Raw genomic sequence first — 25,491 nt, 5'->3', positions numbered from 1 at the left:
GTTGAAATAAGAAGCAATATTAAGCGATCCTTGTGAGATGTGAGCAAGTTCTTTCTTAAGTTCAAATACCCTTGCAGCATCTGCCTGACCATATCTTTCCTCCAACTCACTCCAAATATCTTTGGCAAGTTCAGAGTACTCAACACTACGAGCAATATCTTTGGATAGAGAGTTAATTAACCAAGAGACAACCAAATCATTACACCTCTGCCATTGTCTCGCCAAAGGAGAGCTATCAGGAGGTTTAACTGAAATTCCATTAATGAAATCCAGTTTGTTTCTAACAGATAAGGCCACAAGAATGGTTCGTCTCCAACTCCCGTACCCAGTACCATCAAAAGGTATAGAAACTAAAGAAGATCCTAAAATATCAGACGGATGAACATAAAGAGGATGACATGAATGTGTATAATCGTCCTCATGAAAAGCAGATTGAGAAACAGAAGAAGCAGTTGGTAACACAGGTTCGGAACCATCATTATTCGGCATTTTGTATGCAAGTAATCAGAAATAATGCACGCACAATGAAACAAGAGAACAGAGATAGCTAGGGTTACCAAATTTCCTTCGCGACCGGAAGGAACAACGGCCTTGTAAACAAAAGAGTCACAGGGACCAGCACCTCCTAGTTGACTGAGTAAGAAATTGACAAAATCCAGTAAACCCTAGGTCGAAATAGACACCTCAAATAACTCCAAAAAAATGATCAATCGCCAGAAGATATTCGCTGCTAATGAAAGCTTTCATCTTCGTCATCAATACGGAAGAAAGAAACTCAAAATACCGATGAAGATTCGTTGAAATGAAGGAACAAAAAAAAACAAATCGGTGAGAACAGCGGAATCTCAACAAAACTCCGATGAAACTAAGCGATTGTAGCCTCGGAAGAGAGATAATATCGTAATCTATCTAGATCTTGGCTCTGATACCATGATAAAACTCCATTAGTGGTGAGATCGAAGAAAGAGGAACGGAGAAGGAGAAGGGCGGAAGATTCTAGATATTTTCCATTAGAGAAAAAAATGAATCCCAAATCCGCCTATTACAAAAATAATATTCCCCTTACAATATATGGGCCAGTCAATTACTTGATACATGCATAAATAAATACAGTGTAGGCCTAATAGTAAAATAAGAAAAAATAAAAGAAGAGAAAATAACCCAAAGAAAAAAACTAAGTAACAGCATTTTCTTCTTGTATCTCAACATGATGCAGATCTCCTGGTATGAATTTGAATTTGATCTCCAACTTATTGAATTATTTGATTGTCAAGAAGTATCCGGCCATATTTTAATCGAATATCTCAATAGTTTATGGGATTTTCGAGACGCCTCTTCAAAAAAATATGTATCCCTTTTATATAGGCGTGAGTTAGGATTTACAGTAAAGCAACCCTAATAGAATTGTAAGATTTCAAAAGTCTTATAGTATCTTGAATTTATTTAGCTTGCTCCGTCAAAATTTCGATGTCTGCGGCCACTTCACCTCAAATATCTATCAATACTAACGTAGGTAAAAAAGAAAAGCAAAACTAACAGAAGAATATAAGGCAATATCCAAAATTCTTTATTGGGCACAACACTGATTAATTTCCTAACGAAAAAAGGAAGAAAGAAAAAACAAAGTGCGTAAATTACGGTACATTTCTAGGTCACCATGACATTATCTAGGAATTACATGTCCCAAGTAAATTGTCGGAAGTTCCAATTATGAAATAGGCAACTACTAACTTTTTATAGTATGTCCCCACTGTAAATTAAGAAGAAGAAAAATCCCAGAATGTTTTCCTTTGACAACATGTCAACGTTTTTATTTTAAGAACATACATAAACCTATTTAAAGAATTTTTGACCACTTCCCCTTTATTGTTGGGTTACTTTACCTTATAATTACTCCTTCATATCTAATAAGATATTTCAGGTTCAACTCTTGAGTATAAAATTTTATCTCTGTTAAGGATTGTTTTACCTATAATATAGAATGTCCCGTGCGAATCAAATTTGATCGGACTCCAACGAGAGCAACGAACGTCAAATGAAAAATAAATAAATAAAAAACAAGCAAGCACCTAAAATAGTTATTGACTTCAGTGGCGAAGTCAGGAATTTCCTCAAGGGTGTTCAAATTTGAAAGATGTAAAAAAAAATCTGACAAAAAGGGAATTCGATATATTTATGTACCTCTAAAACCTTATAGCTTATCTATATACGCAGTATAATTTTTCGATAAAGGGTGGTCAATTACTACGCCCCTGGTTGACTTGCAAGATGAAAAGGTCCTAACAAAATTCAGAATTTAAAAGGAAAAATGAAAAGGTCACCACTAAGAATTAGAAGACGGTTGGTAAGTGAGTGTAAATTAGTTGTCATTTTAAGTTTCTTAAAAAAATAAAAAAGTTGTTTACAAATTACAATGATCGTTTGTTTGTTTCCTCATCCATATATATATATGTATTTTGAAACTATATAAACTATACAATATTCTTGTCCTATTTTGATTAAATCTAAGTCTACCTGTATTTTTATTCCTTTTTGAATGAATAGGCAAACAAGGAATCCAATCTGTCCAACACACATTTCCCACTTTCTTCTCATTTTTTATTCAAAAAGTTAAGATAAATAAGTGAGTCTTCTTGTTTAAAAAACTAAAATTCTTATCTTGATCCGAAACGCTGTTGAAAAGCCATTTCAGCTTTTAATTTAAAGATTGTCGTTCTCCCCCTATTTACACTTCTTCTATTTTTTTTTCTATCTTTTTCCTTTTATATCATAGCCGGATCCAGAATTTAATATTTATGAGTTTCTGCAATGACCTTAAGTAAATTTTCTATAGTAACTGGGTACACATTTAAATATTTATAGATATTTAGTGCATATATTTGGAACACATTTACATTGTTCGGACAAAAGCTACCGGGTTCACGTGAATCCATAGGTCGCAATCTTATATATATATATATATATATATAAACAATAAGTTTCAGAATTAGTTTTTAGTGGTGGGAGAAAAACACTAAATGATTTTTTTTCTAATTCGTCAAGGCTTAGGAGATAGAGTTACCTAATATATGTGTTGATAGGAGACAGTAACTAAGTATCTCGTAAGTTTGTTGAGATATGCGCAAGCTAATCTGGACATCAAATGATTAAAATATATGAAAGTAATTAAGTGATTATTGGTACAGTGAGGAATTTTATAAAGTTTTTGACGTAGCATGTGACTTAGTCCATATTTTTGAGTTGGGTTTCATGCCTTTCCACCACATGAAGGATGCTGAAAGCTTGATATAATAATACTAATATTTTGAATTATTAGTTTTTGAGATTAATTTCATCTTGATTATAGGAAGCACGTAAATAATAAAATTTTCTTTAATTTGCTAAAGTATTTCTTCCTGGCAACAATCACTTTTCCTTACTAATTTTTCTTTGCCCATAAATTCATGCTCTAATTCACAGCACTAGGGTGTACAAAGGAAATCGATAAATCGCACGAAATCGATAATTCGAGTCAAACAGAGAAAAAAAACCCGACCATAATTAGTTTGGTTTGGTTTTAATTAAAAAGAAAGTCAAACTGAAATTAAACCAACCCGATATTACATGTATACAAGTTGTAAAAATATTTTATACATAAAAATAATTATTGTAATGTACTTTGTAAATATAATTTAAACTCTTTAATAGTTCTCTCTTTTAATGTATTTATTTCAAGCTTGGACTTATAATGTCACGACCCGGAATCCCCACGTCGGGACCGTGATGGCGCCTAACATTGCACTCGCTAGGCAAGCCAACGTTAGAGTTTTATTAACCTTTTTCCTTTACATTTCATAAATGAAAAATTAACAAACTAAATCAAGTAGAAGTAAGTGCGGAAGTACGTAAATAACCTTTTTGTCTATATACTATTAACAATACCATAGCTATTACTACTACCCATAATCTGGTGTCACAATCCACGAACATACTATGAATATCTACAAACATCGGTCTGAAAGAAATTACATCTGTTTTGGAAGTAAAGAAAACAACAATATAGAGATGTAGAAGGGGACGCCAGGGCATGCGGACGCCAGCAAGACTACCTTGGGTCTCCTGGATGAAATGCCTGCAACCGACCTCTTGATCAGCCACTACCAGCTCCAAAATCTGCAAGAAAGTACAGAGTGCAGTATCGTACAACCGACCCCATGTACTGGTAAGTGCCGAGCCTAACCTCGACGAAGTAGTGACGAGGCTACGGCGGGGCAGTAACAATATAACCTGCATACAGTGCATAATAAAATAGAAAGAAGAACGGAACAAATAAAATAGTAACTTGCAAGGAAAGAATACACACCTCCGGTATCTCATCAGTACCCAGCTATAACCAATTCTTAAGTAAAAAGCCAAACTACAGAATGACTTGCACAGTAGAAGAAAGATACATAAACACATAAACTGATGCGGCGCGCATCCCGATCCCACCATATAATCAATATCAATATGAATATTCACCCTTATTAGTCCATATCAATCCACCCTTATTCCTCCTGTTGCGGCATGCAACCCTATCCCACCGTACAATAGTAATTTACCCTTATTTATCCTCAATATACCACCCTTATTACTCATGTTCCGACGTGCAACCCGATCCCACCATAGCATTTTCACCCTTATTCCTCCTCGATATATCACCCTTATTACTCTTGTTGCGCCGCGCAACCCGATCCCACCATATCAGTACCAATCACACAATAAGAACAGAAATTTCACAATTTAGCTCAAAACCCCCCACAATATTTAAGCCTCAAACCAAAGTAAACAGGAAGTTATACAATTATGAAACGTTACTCAATTAATACTACACAACGAGACCAATCAAAATGTACCATAAAACACCGATAAACCAGCTTAAACCAATAGTATGATACAATGAAACTACGAGATAGCTAATACCTTCAATAATGAAAAAAAGCCAATGTCTACCAAGTAGCAATTAAACATGGAAACACCAATAAGCATGTAGTAGTTAAGACAGGAAAACGATATATTAAGAACGGGGAAAGGAACAGGCAAAACAGATAATTTGGCGGCGCATAGGTACTCGTCACCTCACCTATACGCCACTCACATGGGTTTTCATATAGCAGATTAAGTAGGGGATCCCTAATCCCTCGAGTCAAAGTTAGACACAACACTTACCTCGATCCACAGGCCATCTCACTGCTCAATTACCGCTTTTCCTCTAGTTTCCACCTCCGAACCACTCATATCTAGTCATAATTAACTTAATAACATCAATTATCGCTAAAGAAATCAATTCCAATACATAATATAAGTTTTCAAACATTTTTCCCAAAAAGTAAAAAATCGATCCCCGGCCCGCTTGGTCAAAACTCGAGGCTCGGACCAAAACACATTCACCCAATCAACCCCGATCCCGAATATGTAATTAGTTCCGAAATCCGACCCCAAATCGAGGTCTAAATCCCCAATTAATAAAAAAACCCAATTCTTCCAAAAATCCCTAATTCTACCATGAAAGAACAAGATTTAGGACTAGAAATCTAATGGGAGATGATGAAAATCGAAGGAAATGAGTTGAAGAACACAAACCTATGATTTGGTGTTGAATTTCCTCTTCAAAAATCGCCCTAGGTCGAGTTCTAGTGAAAGAGATATGAAAATTTCAACAATTCCCGTTTTGAAGTCTATTTTAAAAACACTGGACTAGTCTTCATCGCGTTCGCGGAAGACCTGTGGCGATCGCGGTATACAGCGGCCTAAGGCCTTCGCGTTCGAGCCTATCTACGCATTCGCGTAAGGCAGCTCCCCCACTGGCCTTCGCATTCACGTCCCAATGAACGCGTTCGTGTAGAAGAGCATGACCCCTCCCCCAGGTCCCATATTCTTCGCGTTCGCGAAGGGTAACACCCCCGTTGCTCCGCGTTTGCGACCTAGTCTATGCATTCGCGTAGAGAAAACCACCCCTTGCCCAATTTCCCCTTCGCGATTGCGAGAGTGGCTTCGCGATCGCGAAGCCCAATGTATCAGTACACCAAAATCTGCAACACATATTAGATTTTCTAAGTGTAAATCATCCTATAGCCTATCCGAAACTCACCCGAGCCCTCGGGGCTCCAAACCAAACATGCACACAAGACTTAAAACATCATACGAACTTGCTAGCGCGATCAAATCGCCAAAATAACACCTACAACTACGAATTTAGCACCAAATTGCATCACATTTTCAAGAAAATTTTAAAACTTCTATTTTCTCAACCGAAGGTCCGAATCACGTCAAATCAGTTCCGTTTCTCACCAAATTTCACAGATAAGGTATAAATATCATAACGGACATGTACCGGGCTCCGAAACTAAAATACGGACCCGATACCCAGAAGATCAAATATTAACCAAATTCTTAAAACCATTATAATTTCAGTCTTTCAATTTTAATCAAAAATTCATATCTCGGGTTAGGGGCCTCGGAATTTGATTCCGGGCATATGCCCATATCCCATATTTTATTACGGACCCACCGGGACTGTCAAAATACGGGTCCGAGTCTGTTTACTCAAAATATTGACCGAAGTCAACTAAAATTAACTTTTTAGGCCAAAAATTATTATTTCATCAATTTTCCACATAAAGGCTTTCCAGGAACGAGCCCGGATTGTGCACGCAAATCGATGAGGGATAAAATGAGGTTTTAAAGGCCTCGGAACACGAAATCGAGTTCTAAAACATAAGATGACCTTTTGGGTCATCACATATAACTTTTGAATGATCAAATAGTATGTTTTATAGCCCATAAAAGTTATTAACTCAAATAAAGCCCAAAGCAAAATCAAATCAATACTAATGCAAACAAAAAAAAATTAATTTAATACTACAAATGACAATATTATTGGATATTTATTTTTTTAGTTTCACATTAATTTAGATAGTGAAAATGCATAACTCACTTTTAATATTATTTAGTCATGTAATTAATACTTAGTACTTATTAGTCGTACTTATTTTAACATGACTTAGTACTTTTAGATTATATTTATTTTTATTGTGGCTTATTAATTAGCAATATTTATCTTATGCGATTTGTTGAGTATTTTAGTATAATTATGACTCTTCTCACATTATTTTGTATTATTTTATTGGATAACATCTTATATAGTTTTATCCTACCAGGACCTAAGAAATATTAGAGCACAAATTATAAATTTATGCTATGAAGATTTTGTCGGAAAAAACCCAAAAATTTCGAAAAACCCGAGAAAATTCGTGATTGGAAAACCCGACTTTTGTTGGTTTGATTTGGTTTGTAAATTTAAAAATCCGAGATAATTGGTTTAGTTTGGTAATTAAAAAATCCGAATCAATCCGACCTATGTACACCCCTACACAGTACAATCGTTAAAGAAGCATAGCATTAGTTCTTCCAATATTACATATTATGTCAAATACTTTATATAGCATGAAAAGTCTTGTTTTTTTCGTATGATGCGTTTGATTTTGGGGAGAAAATGATAAAAATAATCCCTTATGGTTTGGGGATAGAATTAAAGTAGTCTCTTAAAAATATCCTTATACAGTTTTGGTCCTTTAAGTTTGTCAAATATTAGATTGACAAACTCTAGTTATATAGATTCATCGAGAACTATTGAAAAATTTAATCAGAAGCACCAAGAAATTCCCGTCAAATCTCACCATTCCCTTTAAATATAACAACTAAATATTCAGAGACCAAAAATACTCGCTCTTGAAAAACTTAAAAAACTAAAAGTATTTAAAAATATATTAGTATATTAAGGAGTCTATTTTAGACCTACTACAAATATAAGAGATTAATTATCTCGCTTTCTTAATCTTAGGCACCAAATTATATTTTATTCCAACTTTTTCAATAACACAAGATGCATGGTGTTTTTTTGGTTTCTCATTTGACTTCCCATACTAGGATTGGGTTTCAATTAAATCCGAATTCGCGTAAAAAGATCTCATATTAGGGTAAAGTGTTTCATATTAAGAGAAACTCTATACCCAAAGCTCTCTGATTAAGGATAAATGAGAAATGGAATAGCTATTATTCGTTTACAATCGGCTTCATTCAACTTCAATAATTCATCTCCAACATAATTAAGTTAGATCCATTGAACTTCTTATTCCCTTGCCAAAGGACCATCAACTCTTAATTTTTACACTTCTATCACTAGTTTTTTTTTTAGTTTGTATTATATTAAATTAAATAATTTAATCTTAACATTACAAAAATAAAACGAGAAAATATAAGTTAATGAAGGTTAAACGATAAAAATATATAGAAAAAAAAAATATGTCTTGTATTTATTGATTTACTGCAGACATTAAGTACATCAAAGTTTTTGCGTATTATCATGCTTAGCCCTCTATTCGGCTATTCCCACCCCTGCTCGTGTAAACGATAGCATGATATTTGATCATCCTGCATAAAGAATTTAATTTACTCATGAATGAGTCAAAACATTATTTTTATACCAATTTTAGAAGTTACACTTATAAATTTCTCGCAAATATTAGGTAGTTATATCATACACAACAAATTCGTGAGACGAGATTTTTCAAATATTACATATCAAATCAAATACAGTCTATTTAACAAGAAAATTTGCCTTACTTTGTTTGAATATGGAAACCCGTTATCTTATTCTAATATTTTTTGAGATAATCTGATTCGCGAATACTCATATATTTGTAATCTCATTTTAAAATGGTAAGATGATACATAAACTTTTAGTAAGATTTTTTTTATGCGAAAGACACCCCAAATTTTATATTTTGATGATCCAATAACAATTAAATTATTTTCGCACCTTAAAAGGGGTGGTACAAAATTATGCTAGAAAGGGTAAGAAAATATTTTATTAAATTATCAATATATAAAACTTTTGAAAATGATCAATTATTTTACTATAAATTGTATGATCACTTTCATTTCAATCAATTGCGGTTTGGAAAAACAATTGCATTTTCCAAAAGAGTGAAAACTTTATGCTTAATTTCTTCCTAACTGATAAAATAAGAGAGTGGGGGTGGGGGGTAAAAATATGAAGAAAAAAAAATCAAACAAACAGAAAAAGAAAAATGTAAGACCATGGTATGAAATATTGACAACCAGTGGACTAAAACTCAAAAGTTTCTAATCACAATTCAAGCTAATAAGAAAAAATGAAAATTAAAAAACATGTTTGAAAACATTGACAATTACCGTCAAAGGTTGTGGTGGAGTAGTAGCTAAATATTCGTTCAATCTTAATCAGATTTCTCGAGCTCGAGTCATGATTATAAAGAATATTTTACCCCTAAAAGTAAAACTTCTCGGCACAAATCCTGATTAGTCGGACCTCAAGGTAAATACTAGACACTAGAAAAACAAAAAAGAAATTGGAAATCACCGTCAAAGGTCTTGGTGGAGTAATAATTAAGTATTCGTTCAATCTTAATCAGAGTTTTCGAGCTTGAGCCATGAATATAACGAATATTTTACCCCTAAAAATAAAACTTCTCGGCGCTAATCCTGGTTAGTTGGATCTCAAGGTAAATACTAGACACTGAAAACAAAAAAAAAATTGACAATCACCATCAAAGGTCGTGGTGGAATAGTAATTAAGTATTCGTTTAATCTTAATCAAAGTTTTCGAGCTCGAGCCATGAATATAACGAATATTTTACCCCTAAAGTAAAATTTCTCGACGCGAGTCCTGATTAGTCGGACCTCAAGGTAAATACTAGAAACTGAAAAAACAAAACAAAAATAATATTGACAATCACTAGGATAAGAAAACTAAGGTACTAATATTGAGGTAATATTTGCTGCCAAGTTATTTTAAATTAAGAAAGCAACATATTTTAAATTAAAAAATTGCTATTTATATAAAAGAAAGTAAAAAGTCATCATCTTCCATTGTCTCCTCTCCGCTTCTACATTTTCTCTCACACACGAGAGAGAGAGGATAGCCAAAGAGCTCTCTCCCTCTCTCTCTCCTTCACAATATTTTATACACAAAATATATACAAATAAATTTTTATTATATAAACTATATATATAGAGAGATAGACAGTGTTAGCCATTTCAGATTGTAAATCAATCTTTCTTACACCACACTCTCTTTTTTTCTCTTACCTTTTTCTCTCCTTCCTCTTTCTCTCTCTCATTTTGATAATAAGAACTCCATTTTTATTGTATTTTGCCAATTTTTTGGTGAATTTAGAACGTTTAGAGAGGAAAAAGAGAGGGCCTTTTTGCCCCCTCTTTCTATATATGCCTCTCTAACCGATCTTCAGTATTACCAATTTATCTTCTTGGCCTTAATATATTGGTAAAAATTTAATCTTTGATCTGTTTATTCATGTTTGATATTTAAAGTTTTAATCTTTTTGCCTTTTTTTTGACAATTCTGGCTTGTGGGTCTGTTGATTTTTCTTGTTTTATGTTCAAAAGTTTTGATCTTTTTGCTTTGTAGAGAATTCTGGCTTGTGGGTGTGTTGATTTTCGATCTGTTGAAGATCAGATGATCTCTTGTTGAATAGCTGATTATTATGATAATTGGAATCTATTGTTTAGTTACAATTATTTTCAACTTAATCTGCATTTTGATGTTTCATATTGAATTCTTGATTGATTAGTTTGTTTGAATAGTATAAGCTCAAGTTTATGCACACTGTTTGAATTATCCAATTTTATGTGTTTGTTGAGATCCTTTGTTATGCTTTTTACTGGCTGAAGTGAGTGATCCCAATTTTGGTTTTTAACACTTGCGAATTCGAGATCTATACATGATTATGTTTTAGTTTCATTTTTGATGATTATGATCATTAGTGGTGTTTTTGATGTGTAGAATGGAAATGGAGCCGGGAAAATTGTTTGTTGGAGGAATTTCTTGGGACACGAATGAAGATCGTCTCAAAGAATATTTCCAAGTTTTTGGTGATGTGGTTGAAGCAGTGATCATGAAAGATCGGATCACTGGCCGTGCTCGCGGTTTTGGTTTTGTTGTTTTTGCAGACCCTTCTGTTGCCGAAAGAGTAGTCAAGGAAAAACATATAATTGATGGTAGAACTGTAAGTAACATGTTGCACGATATCTGGATCATATTCTGTAATCCGTACTCTGTTCATTTGGAATTACTATTAAGGAAACATAATGGTTCAAAATTTGATTAGCTAAACAATCCATGTGATCCAACAATGAAGCCTATCAGATGGCTTTTCCGGAAAACAATGGTTATGCTTAGTGGAATTTAGTCTAAAAGTTCCAATTTTCCTTGTGATATTTATAGATGATGACGATTATTGTTATTCACAAACTTATAAAAAATTCATGAACGATCCTAGTTTACGTTGGGAATGATCTGTTGGAAGACGTAGAAAAGTTTTATGTGTAGGGTGTATCTAGTATACTATCAATGAACAAATCGATGATTCAATAATCAATTTTATAAAAGTTTAGTATTGCTACACTTAGTGTAATAGAGCCTATGTGTAATAATAGAAGGTAATAGCAAGTGCCTAGTTGTAGCAGAATTGAACCAGATGTGAGCTCAGTTGGCTTGCTTGAAATGAGATGTACAGAATTGACAGTTCAAACTCTTATATCTTAAATAAAATGAAATACAACAACACCAACAAGAACTATGCCTTAGTCCCGAACAAGTTGGGGTGGACGATAGGAATCCTCATTTCTTTCTGTAAGCTCAACTCATATCATCATCATTTCATCTTTGAAATGATGTGGACAAGAAGCGTGCCCAATGAAAGCAAGCAGACTTAGTTCATAGGATTTAGGCTATGTCGATTTTTTATTTCTTCTGGAATTTCTTAATCATAAACCACCAGTAAACTTGTATTTGTAGCAAGTTAGTGAAACCCTGATTGCTAAATAATTGCATATCTGATACAAGAATGAGTCTTCCGCTTAGGATTTTCGATAACTCGTTTACTGTTACTGGAAAAAAAAATGTACGTGTATTTACTATTTCCGTTACATCTCCAGGTAGAGGCAAAGAAGGCTGTTCCGAGAGATGATCAACACATTACCAGAAACAATGGAAGCATGCAGGGCTCTCCAGGTCCTGCGCGCACAAAAAAGATTTTTGTTGGAGGCTTGGCATCCTCAGTCACCGAGAGTGACTTCAAAAATTACTTTGATCAATTTGGGACGATCACAGATGTTGTGGTGATGTATGATCACAACACACAAAGGCCTAGAGGATTTGGATTCATCACCTATGACTCAGAGGAGGCGGTTGATAAAGTTCTATACAAAACATTCCATGAACTTAATGGTAAAATGGTCGAGGTTAAGCGTGCAGTTCCCAAAGAGCTATCACCTGGTCCAACCCGAAGCCAATTTGGTGGACAGAACTATGGTTTAAACCGGGTTAACAATTTGCTTAATGCGTATACTCAAGGTTACGTTCCAGGCTCGATTGGAAGTTATGGAGTGAGAATGGAAGGTAGATACAGTCCACTTACTGCTGGTCGGAATGGATATTCTTCCTTTAATCCTGCTGAGTTTAATATGCCAACTGGCATAGACTCCGCATTGAACCCAAACTATGGTGGAAGTGGAACTTTTGGTTCTAATTATGGACGTGGATTCAGTTCCTTTTACAATGGGAATTCAAACAGGTACGGTGGTCCTGTCGGGTTTGCCCCCGGAAGGGCTGGAAGTGGTTCAATGTTGAATTCAGTAGGATGGAACCTGTGGGACAATGAGAGTCTTAATTATGGAACAAATTCCGCCAACTCTACTGATTTTGTTGGTTCTGGAAGCGGGGTTGCAGGATATGGTACTCTTGGAGGTCTCGGAACAATTTGGGGTGCCTCTTCAATTTCAGGTCAAGGTGGTGGAAATGGTTCTTTTGGCAGTGGCAACATCACTAACAGTGGTGAAACAGGTGGGGCAGTGTATGGACGAAACTCGGGCGGCAATGCTGTCAATACGTCACCATATGCTTCAGTAAAAGACATTCACACTGGAGCTTTTGGGAACTTGTATGGTACTGTAGGTGCCTCGCTTTATGAGGACTCGGCTTGGCGTTCAGCATCTCCAGAACTAGATGGCTCTGCTTCCTTTGGTTATGGACTCGGGAATGCAGACTCAATCGGTCTTGTTGGTGGTTATAGTGTTGCAAATAGATCAAATAAAGGTAATGAAACTCCTTTTATTTGTCACCTTTAGTTAATTGTTGTGATGTCTTTTGATGCACTAAGCAGGGGTGGAGCCAGAGAGTGGGATGCGGTTTCGGCCCATTAGCTTTTGGTCAAACCCTGCATTTGTCTTAAGAAATTCATTGAATATGTACAAATTGTTAATTTAGAACCCAATAAATTAAAGGATTACAATCCTGAATCCATAAGGTTCAAATCTTGGCTTGGAAACTTGCTGGCACATCATTTCTCCTATTGCTTTCTGTCTGCTTAAGTTATCATTTTCACCCGCCGTTTCACTTCACTTTTACACCTATGTCTGAAAAGGATAAAGCGGGGTTGTGAGAAAGAATTTAAGAACCACCTCAACAACAACCAGTATTATTCCACAAATGGGTTCTGGGGAGGGTAGTGGTACGCAAACCTTACACCTATCCTAGAGGATAGAGAGGTTGTTTCTGATAGACCGTTGGCTCTTAAGAAGGACCTGGAAAACCAAAAAATATCTTACCATTCATGCGCTCAAGTTGGAATTGGTAATCCCAATCTTTGCACTAACATAAACGACATACCATGAGCTAAGCTAGAACAAATAAAGCCTACACAATGATGATTTCATTTCTTGCATGCTTATATATCTGCATTAGACTGATTTGTTTCATTTGCATCACAGTTACTTATATATACTCTTTGATTTGTGATACAGGAATTGCTGCCTAGGAAGATTACTGTGTGGAAGTTAAAGGACATAAAATGCTTAATATAGGTGGAAAGTACAGCTTGAGTCAAAGTCGTGGATGCGGATTACTTGTATTCTCTCTGAAGAAATACTTCAGGCTAGAGGCGCATTCACTTAGAGCTAATTCGATACCTGCTATAGAACTTCTCCCACTCAACGTTTACAAAGCGAAGGGACGTCAATGTAAGGTTTGAACGTAGATTTTCTAGTATAGATTTTTCATTTTCTTCGGGTTTTTTTTTCTTGTCCCTGCATATGGTTGAGATGTAAAATTGGATAGCGGAATATACTTAAAGATAATTGTACCAATTAATGCATATCTGATGAAACAATGAGACGTAAAACGCAGATTGTTCTTTCCTCATTGGATTCTTTTCTTCTTTATTTTTCTCATACTGTAATGCTTCAGCAAACTTTGCTGGCTGTTGTTGAACTTTGTTATCTTATATCCCATTCTGGCATCTGCCATTTTCATTTTATATAAAATTTTCAGCTTATTTAGTGTAGAAAACTTGTAAAAATTGCTTTGCTATGCTCCTGAATTCTATATAATGATGACATACCGTCAATCCTCTGTATAACAACCTCGTTTGTTTCGAATATTTTTGGATGTTATAGCGAAGTGTTGTTATATAGTACATATATTTAACAGAACATGAAAATTGGTGCCGGAAAAGCTTGGCTTTTATAGTGAAGTGTTGTTATATAGGGATGCTGTTAATAACGTTTGATTTCAAGTATAAACTCTGCATGACTAATGCCACGTTTTGTTTTGGCACTAAACTTTGCATAAGTTATATGGAAATTTCATGTATTACTTTATAGGGGTAATATCACTTTTAGCTCGCGCCAGAAACTATTTATATTTGGTAGCCGAAAAAGTGTTTAAAATTTGTATAATTTTTGTATATATCATATAAAATGTATATATATACAAAAAACTATATAAATTTTATACACTTTTTCGGATATTATTTTTACAGCGGCTATACAGTGCCATCTTCCTACTTTTTATAGGGATAGAATACGGAATACAAATACATGTCTTTGTATATTTGTAACACGTGTTGTATGTTTATTCACCTTATAGCAATTCCTATTTTATGGTTCAATATATAATAATACCTTCATTATTATTATTCAATGTATGACTATTCTTGGATTATAATCCTTATATAACTAACGACTTCAAGTTTCAAAATTGGTTTAGCAAAGAGTATCCTCAAATTTCATAATTTTTTACTGTCAATCAATTTTAAATAAATTAATATGGCATCGATTAGAAAGAGATAAGCCTTGATGGCAGAGTTATCCGGATTTATATTACTGGAAGGTAGTAAGTATCTGATGGAATAATCAAGGTGCGACCAAGCTAAAAATAGTGCCTTTACAGAAAGTAAATGAAATAATATCTTAATAATAATTCTGCTTAATTTGATTTTCCTGGAACATTTAGGTGTGGGGGGATTTACCAACCCCCCCCCCCCCCTTTCTTTTCTTCTTCTTTTACATAGTTAATAGGTGAAGAGAAATCGGGGTCCGGGGAAGGGCTGGACGCTCGGACCACAAGTGTGTATCGTACGCAGCCTTATCCTGCATTTGTGCAAGAGGTTGTTTCCACGGCTCGAACCTGTAACTTCCTGGTCACATGGCAGCAACTTTACCAGTTACGCCAAAGTTCCCCTTCAATAGATTACGCCGATACCGAATGGTTAAAAAAATAAAAAATAATCTCACACCCCATGAAATATGTGGATAAAGGGTGGGGCAGAAGAAATATGAAATTTGGTCAGCGGTCCATGGCTGACTGGACCACCACCAAATTATAGGCAAATAGACAGTACATAATGGACAACTTGTGATTGTGTATTTGCCATGTTTTTTCTTTCCTTTTTATGCTTTTTTTTTTTGGTCAATTTTGTAATAATACAGTTTAAAAATTCCCCAAATGAGTGGCCATATATATATATTCTTATCCTTATTCCGTGGCTCCATTTGTACCTTAGCTCTTTTTTTTCTTTATTCTTTTTTCCCTTTTTCAATTATTTTATTCGTAGTCAAATAAAAAGTGCATAAAAGTACTGATCTTTTTAATATATGTTTAATATATTGAAATTTAGTCAAGAAATTTTGATTTTATTTTAGAGAAGCGAAACATACAATAATTTTAGGATGAAATGAGTAATTATAATTTTTTTTTTTGTGCTACCAAAAAGATGGAACAAAGAAAGGGAGAAAACATAGGTGCGTACTTATTCTGCAAGAATTAGAAGTGATGAGATTTAGTTTATGAGGATCAAAATGGCTAACTTTTACATTTATGTTGGAGAACAATTCATCTATTATTGAGAATATAATCAGAAGTTATGAAAAGAATTATGAACCCTCACCGACCATGTATCTCCATTTAAATTCATCTCGAGCCAATAAGAGCAGCTCGGTACAAGGCATCCTGCGTTCATGCAGGATCCGGGGAAGGCAACACCAAAAGGGATGTGATATAAACAGTCTACCTTAATGCTAGTATTAGTGGTTACTTCTACAGCTCGAACCAGTGACATATATATATATATATATATATATATATATATATATATATATATATATATATATATATATATATCACACGAAGGCAACTTTATTGTTGCTCCAATACTCCCTTTCTCTCAAGCCTGACATTACACCATAGTCAGGAATCCTCACTGACTATGTGTCTCCATTTAAATTCATCTCGAGCCAAAATCACGATAAAGAGCAGTTCAGTGCACATGACATTTTGCGTTCACGCAGGGTCCAGAGAAGGGACGCACCCCAAAGGGTGTGATGTAGACAGTCTACCCTAATGCAAGCGTTGCTTCTATGGCTCGATCTCGTGACCTACATGTCACACAGAGACAACTTTACCGTTGCTCCAAAACCCCTTTCTCTCTAGCCAACATTACACCAAATAAAAACTTTCTAAGCAGTTGTTATATATTTTAAATCTTGTTTCTAATAAACAAGTCAATATTTTTATCTCTCAAATAATATAACATTGCTAACATTTTGTTTAGGAAAAAAAGAAAATGGATGAATATTATAGGGCATTAAATATAGTTCATTCTAAGAACTTAAAATCATAATGGATGATGTCAAATTAAAGAATATTATAGGACCATAAGGTGGGGTTGCCAAAATCAAATCAATTGACAATTGACAGGGAAATTGATGAATGCTTGACATATATTGCTACATTTGGCACTTCCTTTGCTATGAAACTAAGATACTATTTTGCTAAGTTTCAACATCAGAATAAAGAGTACAACATTTTTTCTTTTTCCCTTTTATGGTGAAATCTGAAGTTTAATATTGAGGGAAATTGCTTGACAATAATAGAAAAAGTTGTTTTCTTGGATATAACACTACTACTTCCGAGAGATTTGTTTATGATCCATAATTCTTTAGATATAACAAAACATTAAAATTCAGGAGAAATTATATATTCCAAAATTGTCTTTAAAACATGATTAAAGTCGCGATCGAATGGTTGTAAATTTAGCCTAAACCGAGGTTAAATTATAAGGAATTTTTACATCATCAGATCACCTTTATTTATTATAGTAGGTAATCTGTCAGATTTTCATGCACATTTTAAGGGAGCATAGTGTAAATATCCTTTAGTTGACCTAACAGTACAAAGAATTTTTTAAGCTGACGATGTATATAAGTTAAACTCTTAGGGGTCGTTTGGTAGGGTGTATAAGAATAATGCTGAATAGGTATATAAATAATGCAGGGATTAGTAATGCATGAGTTAAAGCATTAGCTATGCAGAGGATATTTCTTATCCATTGTTTAGTGTGGTGTATTAAAAATTAAAATTCATAGCATAATTTTTAAGAAAATTGTTTGTTTACAAAAATGTCCTCCATATTCTTTAGCTTTAAAAGACTTTAAGGATAATTTGGCCTTTAACGATGCTAATGCATGCATTAATAGCCTTGGTATTGCTAATACCATGGTTTGCTATGCATTAGCTATACATAGGATAATACCAAATATGATGTACAGTCAAACTTCTCTATAACAGTCTCGTTTGTTCCGAATATATTTGGATGTTATAGCGAAATGCTGTTATAGAGAACATATATTATAACATAATATGAAAATTGCTTCCGAAAAAGCTTGGCTTTTATAGCGAGGTGTTGTTATAGAGAGGTCTGACTGTATAACTAAAGCTTGTATTAGCTATACATAGGTTGAAAAAGTGTACCAAAAAGGTTTCACTAATACACAAAGCTAATGCATGCATTATTTTCTCTAATGCACTCTACCAAACGACCTCTTTTACATTGTTTATTAATACTCATTACATAAGTTTGGCACATCTAGTTAGAAATAGGCATACATTTGAAAGCACATATAGAAGAGAAGAAGCTGCACCAGTGCATTATACAAAAAAACTGACAGATCAAAAAAAGGTTCTTCCCCTCTCTGAATAATTTACATTTATCTAATGGAACTTTGTTTTCCCACAGCACAAGATGAAATCTACTTCTTTGTTTTCCCCCATAATAATATTTCAAAAGCAACAATAGAAATTGAAACAACAGGGTAGAAGAGATGTTGACAAGAATATCATCCCAAATTATGATGAACAACACCAGCCTTTCTTCGCTTGTCCATTCGCTTCTTGATTTTCATCTGCCTGCAAAACCACAGTTTTTCCATTTGCCAATCGACCAGAATCCTTTTTTTGGAGTTCTTGCGATTGAATGACCTTCCGGCTCAAAATATTATAGATTTCTTTAACAACTGTTTGAAAAGCTACAGCTACATTCGAGGAATCCAAAGCTGATGTTTCTATAAAGAATAGACCTTGTGCCTCGGCTAAGGATTTGCCTTCAGCTGTTGTAACCTCCCGTGCATCTTTGAGATCGGATTTATTGCCAACGAGTATTGTAACCACATTCATGTCAGAATGAGCTGTCCATACAAGTCAAGGTCTTTGCTAGTCAATCAAGGCAGGAGCTAAGCACTAGAAGATGCGCAAAATAGGAAATGCACAACATATAAACATGGAATTTAGGATCAATAATCTATTAAGGTTAATAAAGCCGCCTTCTCTCTTTTGATAGGACAAGTACATCAAGAAGACTAGAGTAAACACTTGGAAATACAATCTTAACCATTTTACGATTAATCATTCATGAGCACAATACAACATGAACCAGATAGTTGACGACAAGTTTGTCACAGCGATGGATATTCCATTTACTGAACTGTAATGCAACATTAGTTACTTGTACTCTGTATCAAATCTTAACTGCAGAGTACGCAAGTCAAATAATTTATAAACTAAAAGGAGCAAATAAAGTTGACATATTACTTACTCTGAAGTTCATTAAGCCACCGACTGATATTATCAAAAGTTTGGCGTCTACTAATATCATAAACCAGAAGAGCTCCAACTGCGCCTCTGTAATATGCAGAAGTTACTGCCCTAAACCGTTCTTGACCTGCTGTGTCCCATATCTGTGCTTTGACCTCCTTCCCATTTATGTCCAGCTTTTGGGTCTGGAACTCTACTCCTATTGTCGATTTTGAGTTAGGATAAAATTCATCTCGAGCAAATCTAGCAAGCAAATTTGACTTCCCAACAGCCGAATCACCAATCAAAACAATCTTGAAAAGGTAATCCTCCGTTTGTGCTTCCTCAGAACGAAACGCCATCTTCTTTGAGTAAAATGGCAGCAGCTAGAACAACATAGTTGCTTATAAACACCAAAAGTAATAAATTTAAAGCACAAATAGGCAGAACGCCGTCAGGAAAACTTGTAAGGGAATGCAGGAATATGTAAGACGAGGCTTCAGTTTAGGAACTGGTTAAAGAGAAGAAAGGAATCTCAATATAGTAATTGTATATGAAGGTGAAGAATGACAAGGTAATTTAAAATAGGAACTTTCTATTAACCCTGTACTACAACTTCTTCCAGCCACTTCACTGCTGGGTAACTCTTTCCTATTTTATTCAGTCCTCCTAAAAGGGACAGCTTTTAGATACCTGCATAAAAAGAAAAAGACAGAAACTTAAAACTTCAGCAAAGAATCCTGTCTAAACTTTGCTTTCCCATAAAACAATGTGGCATTCTTTTACAAGATTCTTCAATAGGATAAAGTCTAATTACAATAGATAAGGAAAGGAAATTATACAAGACCAATCAGCTGTTGTTCGTCTAACGCCCCATCCTTGCCACCTCCGACTTCCCCTGCTTCTTGTTGCAGACTTTTTAAGCGCAAACCTAGAAAAAAAATAAAAGGAAGTACTGCTATAAGACTTGAGGTAAAATTGTGCTTGCAGAACATTCACTTCTGGTTGGTGACATGATATAAGAAAGCCAAAATTGCTGTCTCCAAAAAGTTCAACTTTTTCAATTTAAATGACCCAGTCACTCCAATGTTACACCACAAAATATTACTTCCTAGTAATGCAAAAGGCAACTAATCATTACACTGTCTGCATTAATTTTTTCTTCTTTTCTCCTTTTTAGCTTCTTAGGGACAAGGGGGTGAGCGAGGAGGGAAAAGGGTGGGATGAGAGAGAGAGAGAGAGACAGAGAAAGAGAGAGAGAGAGAGAGAGAGCCAATTCTCAGGAAATTAGTAATATGTGTGGACTGCAAATAATGACCATAGAGCTGGCGATGCTCAAAAGGCAAAAGCTACAGGGAAGATGAGGGGGTGCTATCAGAAAGACTGAAAAGAATACTTCAAACGGGAACCTAAGTGTGTGGCATTCAATTGAAAGAGATAAAACTGCTAACTGATTGATAAAGTTATCATGCAGGAAGGAATTTTCTAACAAAATACATATGGTATCGGATGACACATGGAATGCCCAAAAGTTCAAGGGAACAAAATACTTAATTTTCACTGCTGATATAGTCTAAACATCATCCTACGAAAAATCAAGAACTTTTGCCTTTAAAATTGATATATTGCCAAAATTTGACCTGTCACCATGAGCTATAATAAAAATATTAAAGCACAGTATAGCATAGTGTTATTATTTTTGTGACAGGTTTTGTACAGTGATATTGTAGTTTGTTTTCTTTTCCTCATGCATGAAAAGATTTAGAGTTTAAGTTCTAATACAGCAAGCTTGCTGTCAATGGAAAAAGTTGATCATCTTTGGTCATGCATAAACCTCCACAGCGGACTGCTAATGGAAAAACTAAAGCTTTTACTCTGGCAAAACATCCTCAAAATGCATTTTCAAAAAAGCAGCAAAAAAACGAGAAAACCAACCACTTGTAGACCGCATCTCATCGCTCCCCCTTAGGCAAAAGCCTAAGAGAAAATTATGAGTTTTATCTCCCAGAAGAAAGTGACTTGGTATTAAAACCTAGTCTCTAGATGTAGGTTGCCCTTATTTAGATTCTAAGATAGATAAAGCTCAACCAAGTCAATAAATTACGCAAATACAACCTTCAGTAGGTAGTATTAGACAATATGGCTAGCAGACAGAATCAAAATGTTTATGCAATTATGCATCCTTATTTACTTCACTTAATAAAGGTAATAGATTTGAGGGACTTGCTGGTGACCTGATACTCAAAAGGCAAAAATAAATTTAATGAGAGAAGAAAATCCAAACACAGTATTCAATTAGAGACACTAAACTCAGTCAAGTTAAATGCTTGTATCACAGTCAACTACATGAGATGGTCACAAAGACCTCTTTTTTATCCGGGTTAGCTTCCGCACAACTCTGACTAATTCACCAGGTACCTGCTATCTTCGTACCAACACAGGTACCGAATAATTCTGTCCACCAAAGCCTCGACTAGCATTTTTTTATCTCTGCCGGGATTTGAACCTAGATCTCCTATGGTCTATACTAAGTTCATTGACCCCTAGACTATACCATGAGGTGCTAGTCGAAAAGATCAAATATTAACATGTAAAATGATTTCCTATATGGGACCCACAAAGTAAATAGCTTCAATAATAGGTGCACTTGCATAGACATTCGCACCAAAGTCAATGAGGTCAGCTAAACAAAGACTTTTAGCAAGAAGACTTTGAAAAAGTCACCATAATGTGTTAGTAAACATCTCCTAACTGATCCAGCTGAACATAATTTATTGTCTCATCAATGGCCATTGTAAAGACTCAATATTTTACATGACAGCACAAGAAATAACAAAAGTAAACAGTATTTCTGACAGACCAAAAACAGTATTTACTACTAACATTATTTAAGTGAAACAAATACATGCACCACGACATTATTGTTTAGCATCTTACCCATTAAGGATAGAAATAGACACATGCTACATAAAGACTATAACTTCTTTTTAATAACCGTGGTGTTCGGCCAGCTTGAGTGCACCTCGATTAAATGAATTGGTAAAAGCCATTAGGTCCTGGGTTCGAGTCACGCTGGAGGGGAAGTGTGGAGGGGTTTTAACAAAAAAAAAATACTACCCCATTCTCAAGAATGCACCTAAATCAACCCCTTATTTTCATTTCTATGCAACACAAATCTAACAAGAGAAAAAGGTTTCAATCTGTTCATCAGGAAAATACTAGAGATTTTATAACAAGCTTATAAATGTCAAAAACTTTAAAGTAAGCCAGCATCAGGAAACTATCAAAAAATATAACATTGAGAAAAAAAAAGAAACAATTTTGAGACATACCCACTTCTTTATATGATGAAAGGATCTTTCCCTTTTAACAATCTCTCAAGAGGTGATCAAATCAGAAACGTTAGATCAATGGAACAAAACGGGTATAAAATAGTAAATTTGGATGAAATGTGTTGATGAAACACAGGGATCAAAAGATTATATGAAATTTTTTATGAGTTTTGGAGAGATTGAGGGCGGGTTTCGAGATCCAGAAAAGCTAGAAGTGGGGAAGAGAGAAGAAGAAGAAGAAGAAGAAGAAGAAGAAGCAAAGAGAGAAGGGAGCAAAGGGGGAAGAAAGCCAGATTTTACAACTATTGCAATTGGAGTAGATGGGTCACATTAAATGGGCTTTAAAATCTGGTTCTTCTTCTAATGGATCGGAGTTCTTTTTTGGCCCAATTCAATATTAGGGAATGACGCTGGATGGACCTTTTTTTAATCACTGTTTATATTGGTAACAATATAAAATTACCATTAATATTAAAATAATTACACTTATAAGGCAACCTTAATCTAACCACAGATCAAGGCCCCCAATTGAACAATATTTAATTACACATTAGCCGTTGGACAAAACTCCTACACCCATAAGCTTTCTTTGACATCCTCATATGATCTACTCTCTCTGTAATTTTCCTCTTAATTTGTGTTGCTATCTCTATTCTATGTACATTTTTGCCTTGAAATTTTTTAAAATTCCAAGCTCTCTAAGTGTGGTATATCACTGCTCCATTGACTGCCGCTATCGCCTCTTTTTTAAACTGCTTCCAATGCTTTCTTTTAATCATTTTCAGCATCAGCTTGAAATCTCCTTCCTGTACTGACTGTTCTATCCACTGGTTGATCTCTTGTCTAACTGCTTTGATCCAACCACAGTCGACAAACAGATGCTCCTTTGTTTCCAGCTGCTCTTCTTCGCACAAACTGCAGTTTATGTTTTTCACAGGGATTTGCATCCCTATTAGCCTGTTTTTGGTAAGTAGTCTCCTTTGAATTGCCAACCACATGACAAATCTGTGTCGAGGTAGAGCCACATCAGTCCATACCAAGTCTGCTATCTCTAATCGTGGTTGCTGATTTATCAAACCAAGATAACTGTTGGTTATAGAGTAGTTATCTCCTGAAATTAGGTTGTATCTATCTTGTGAATACCATCCTTGCATCTCTCCTTTTAGGGAGTTTAAGTTACTCTAATACCAACTACTATCCATAGGGACTCTTTGTTCATTACCAACTGCAACAATAACTTTGCAACAATAACTTTCCTATTGATGCCATGTTCCATATTTTGCAGCCTTTCACATTCAGACCTCCTAGTTTCTTTGGGCAGCAAACTTTCTCCCATGCAACCAATGCTACTTTCTTCTGACCCTCAGTCTTCCCCCACAAATATTCTCTACATAATTTATCTACCTCTTTTAACACACTTTGGGGTAAAATAAAGACAACCCCAAGAAACTATGCATAGAAAAGAGCACTGCATTAACAATTTGTAATCTCTCTGCATAAGACAATTGTTTAGAATAGGTGACAATTATCCTATGTGTGATCTTCCTTATCAACATTTGGCAATCAATCTTGTTCCATTTTCTTGGTGATAGAGGTAGGCCTAAGTGCCTGATAGGAAATGTGCCCATTGCAAATCCTGTTTTTGCCAACAGCATGTCCCTGACTCCTTCTTCTACTCCAGCTAGAAACATGCTGGATTTTTTCATATTGGCAATCAGGCCTAAGACTTTGCTGAAGTGATGTAAGGCTTCCATGACTCTATTTACTGAGTTCTCAGTACCTTTACAAAAAATTATCAAATCATCTGCGAAGATGAGCTGTGTCAGTTGTAACTCCTTGCACATAGAATGGAATCTAAAATCAGGCAACCTGCTGATAGTCTTCAAAGTTCTAGAGAGGTATTCCATAACTAAAACAAATAACAATGGAGAGATTGGATCTCCTTGTCTCAATCATTTTTTCCCTACAAAGTAGCCATGACCCTCTCCATTTATTTTTACTGTGAACATAGTGGTAGTCACACGTACCATAATCCATTAAATATGAATCTGTCAGGGAACCCAAAACCTATCAGTGTTTCCTCCAAAAATTCCCAGCTCAGCATGTCATAGGCTTTCCTAAGATCTATCTTCATTAAGCATCTTGGAGATGTTTTCCTATTGTAGTGTCTTAGTAGGTCATGACAAATTAGCACATTGTGCATTATAGACCTTCCCTAAACAAAAGCTGATTGGCTAGCTGACACTATATGGTGCACTGCTGGTTTTAGTCTCTCACATATCATTTTGGAAATGCACTTATAAATGACATTACAACAAGCAATAGGTCTATATTGAGTTGCAATTTTTGGTACTTCCACCTTAGGAACTAGGGCTATATTGGTTGAGTTTATTTGCCTCAACATCTTCCCAGTTTGGGAAAAATTCCAACACAGCATCAGAGATGTCTCTTCCTATTATTGACCAAGCTGATTTATAGAATCGACTCCCATAACTATCAGGACCAGGGCTTTTGTTGCTGTCAATTTGAAACATAGCATGTTTAACTTCTTTATCAGTAAATGGCTTCATCATCTCCAATTGTTGATTCATTGAGAGCATTGGACCATTGTCTAAAATCACTGTTTATTTTTGATCCTATTATGAAATATTTTGAAAAATAGCCTCACGCCAGATTTTTAAGGCAAGCTGGGCAGGATTTCGTAGGTCGCCGAATTTTGAAGTACGCCAGATAGAATTTTAAAGGACGCAATAATTATACTTGAGCTGAGGGTCTTTTGGAAATAGCCTCTCTACTCCCTCGGGGTAAGGATAAGGTTTGCGTACACACTACCCTCCCCATACTCCAAAAGTAGAATTTTACTGGGTCGTTGTTGAGTGTATATATATATAT

General features: G+C 35.0%; 2 protein-coding genes across 2 annotated transcripts; one reads left to right on the top strand and one right to left on the bottom strand.

The window, feature by feature from the left end:
• Positions 1–9,936: 9,936 nt before the first annotated feature.
• LOC109240448 (heterogeneous nuclear ribonucleoprotein 1-like) lies at positions 9,937–14,398 on the top strand. Its single transcript, XM_019407097.1, has 4 exons — positions 9,937–10,345; positions 10,865–11,087; positions 12,019–13,177; positions 13,885–14,398. The coding sequence occupies exons 2-4, from the start codon at positions 10,866–10,868 to the stop codon at positions 13,896–13,898; spliced, it is 1,395 nt and encodes a 464-aa protein (XP_019262642.1). The 5' UTR covers positions 9,937–10,345; position 10,865; the 3' UTR covers positions 13,899–14,398.
• A 3,827-nt stretch (positions 14,399–18,225) lies between these two features.
• On the bottom strand, positions 18,226–22,902 carry LOC109240447 (ras-related protein RABA5a-like). Its single transcript, XM_019407096.1, has 4 exons — positions 22,600–22,902; positions 20,110–20,198; positions 19,290–19,960; positions 18,226–18,882 (listed from the first exon to the last, which is right to left on the bottom strand). Exons 3-4 carry the CDS (start codon positions 19,627–19,629, stop codon positions 18,545–18,547), a joined length of 678 nt encoding a protein of 225 aa, XP_019262641.1. The 5' UTR covers positions 19,630–19,960; positions 20,110–20,198; positions 22,600–22,902; the 3' UTR covers positions 18,226–18,544.
• Between the last annotated feature and the right edge of the window lie 2,589 nt (positions 22,903–25,491).

Source organism: Nicotiana attenuata, unplaced genomic scaffold, assembly GCF_001879085.1.
Source record: "Nicotiana attenuata strain UT unplaced genomic scaffold, NIATTr2, whole genome shotgun sequence".
Classification (NCBI taxonomy): Eukaryota; Viridiplantae; Streptophyta; class Magnoliopsida; order Solanales; family Solanaceae; genus Nicotiana; species Nicotiana attenuata.
Note: the sequence above shows the minus strand (reverse complement) of the source record. Positions and strands in the feature narration are given on the sequence as shown.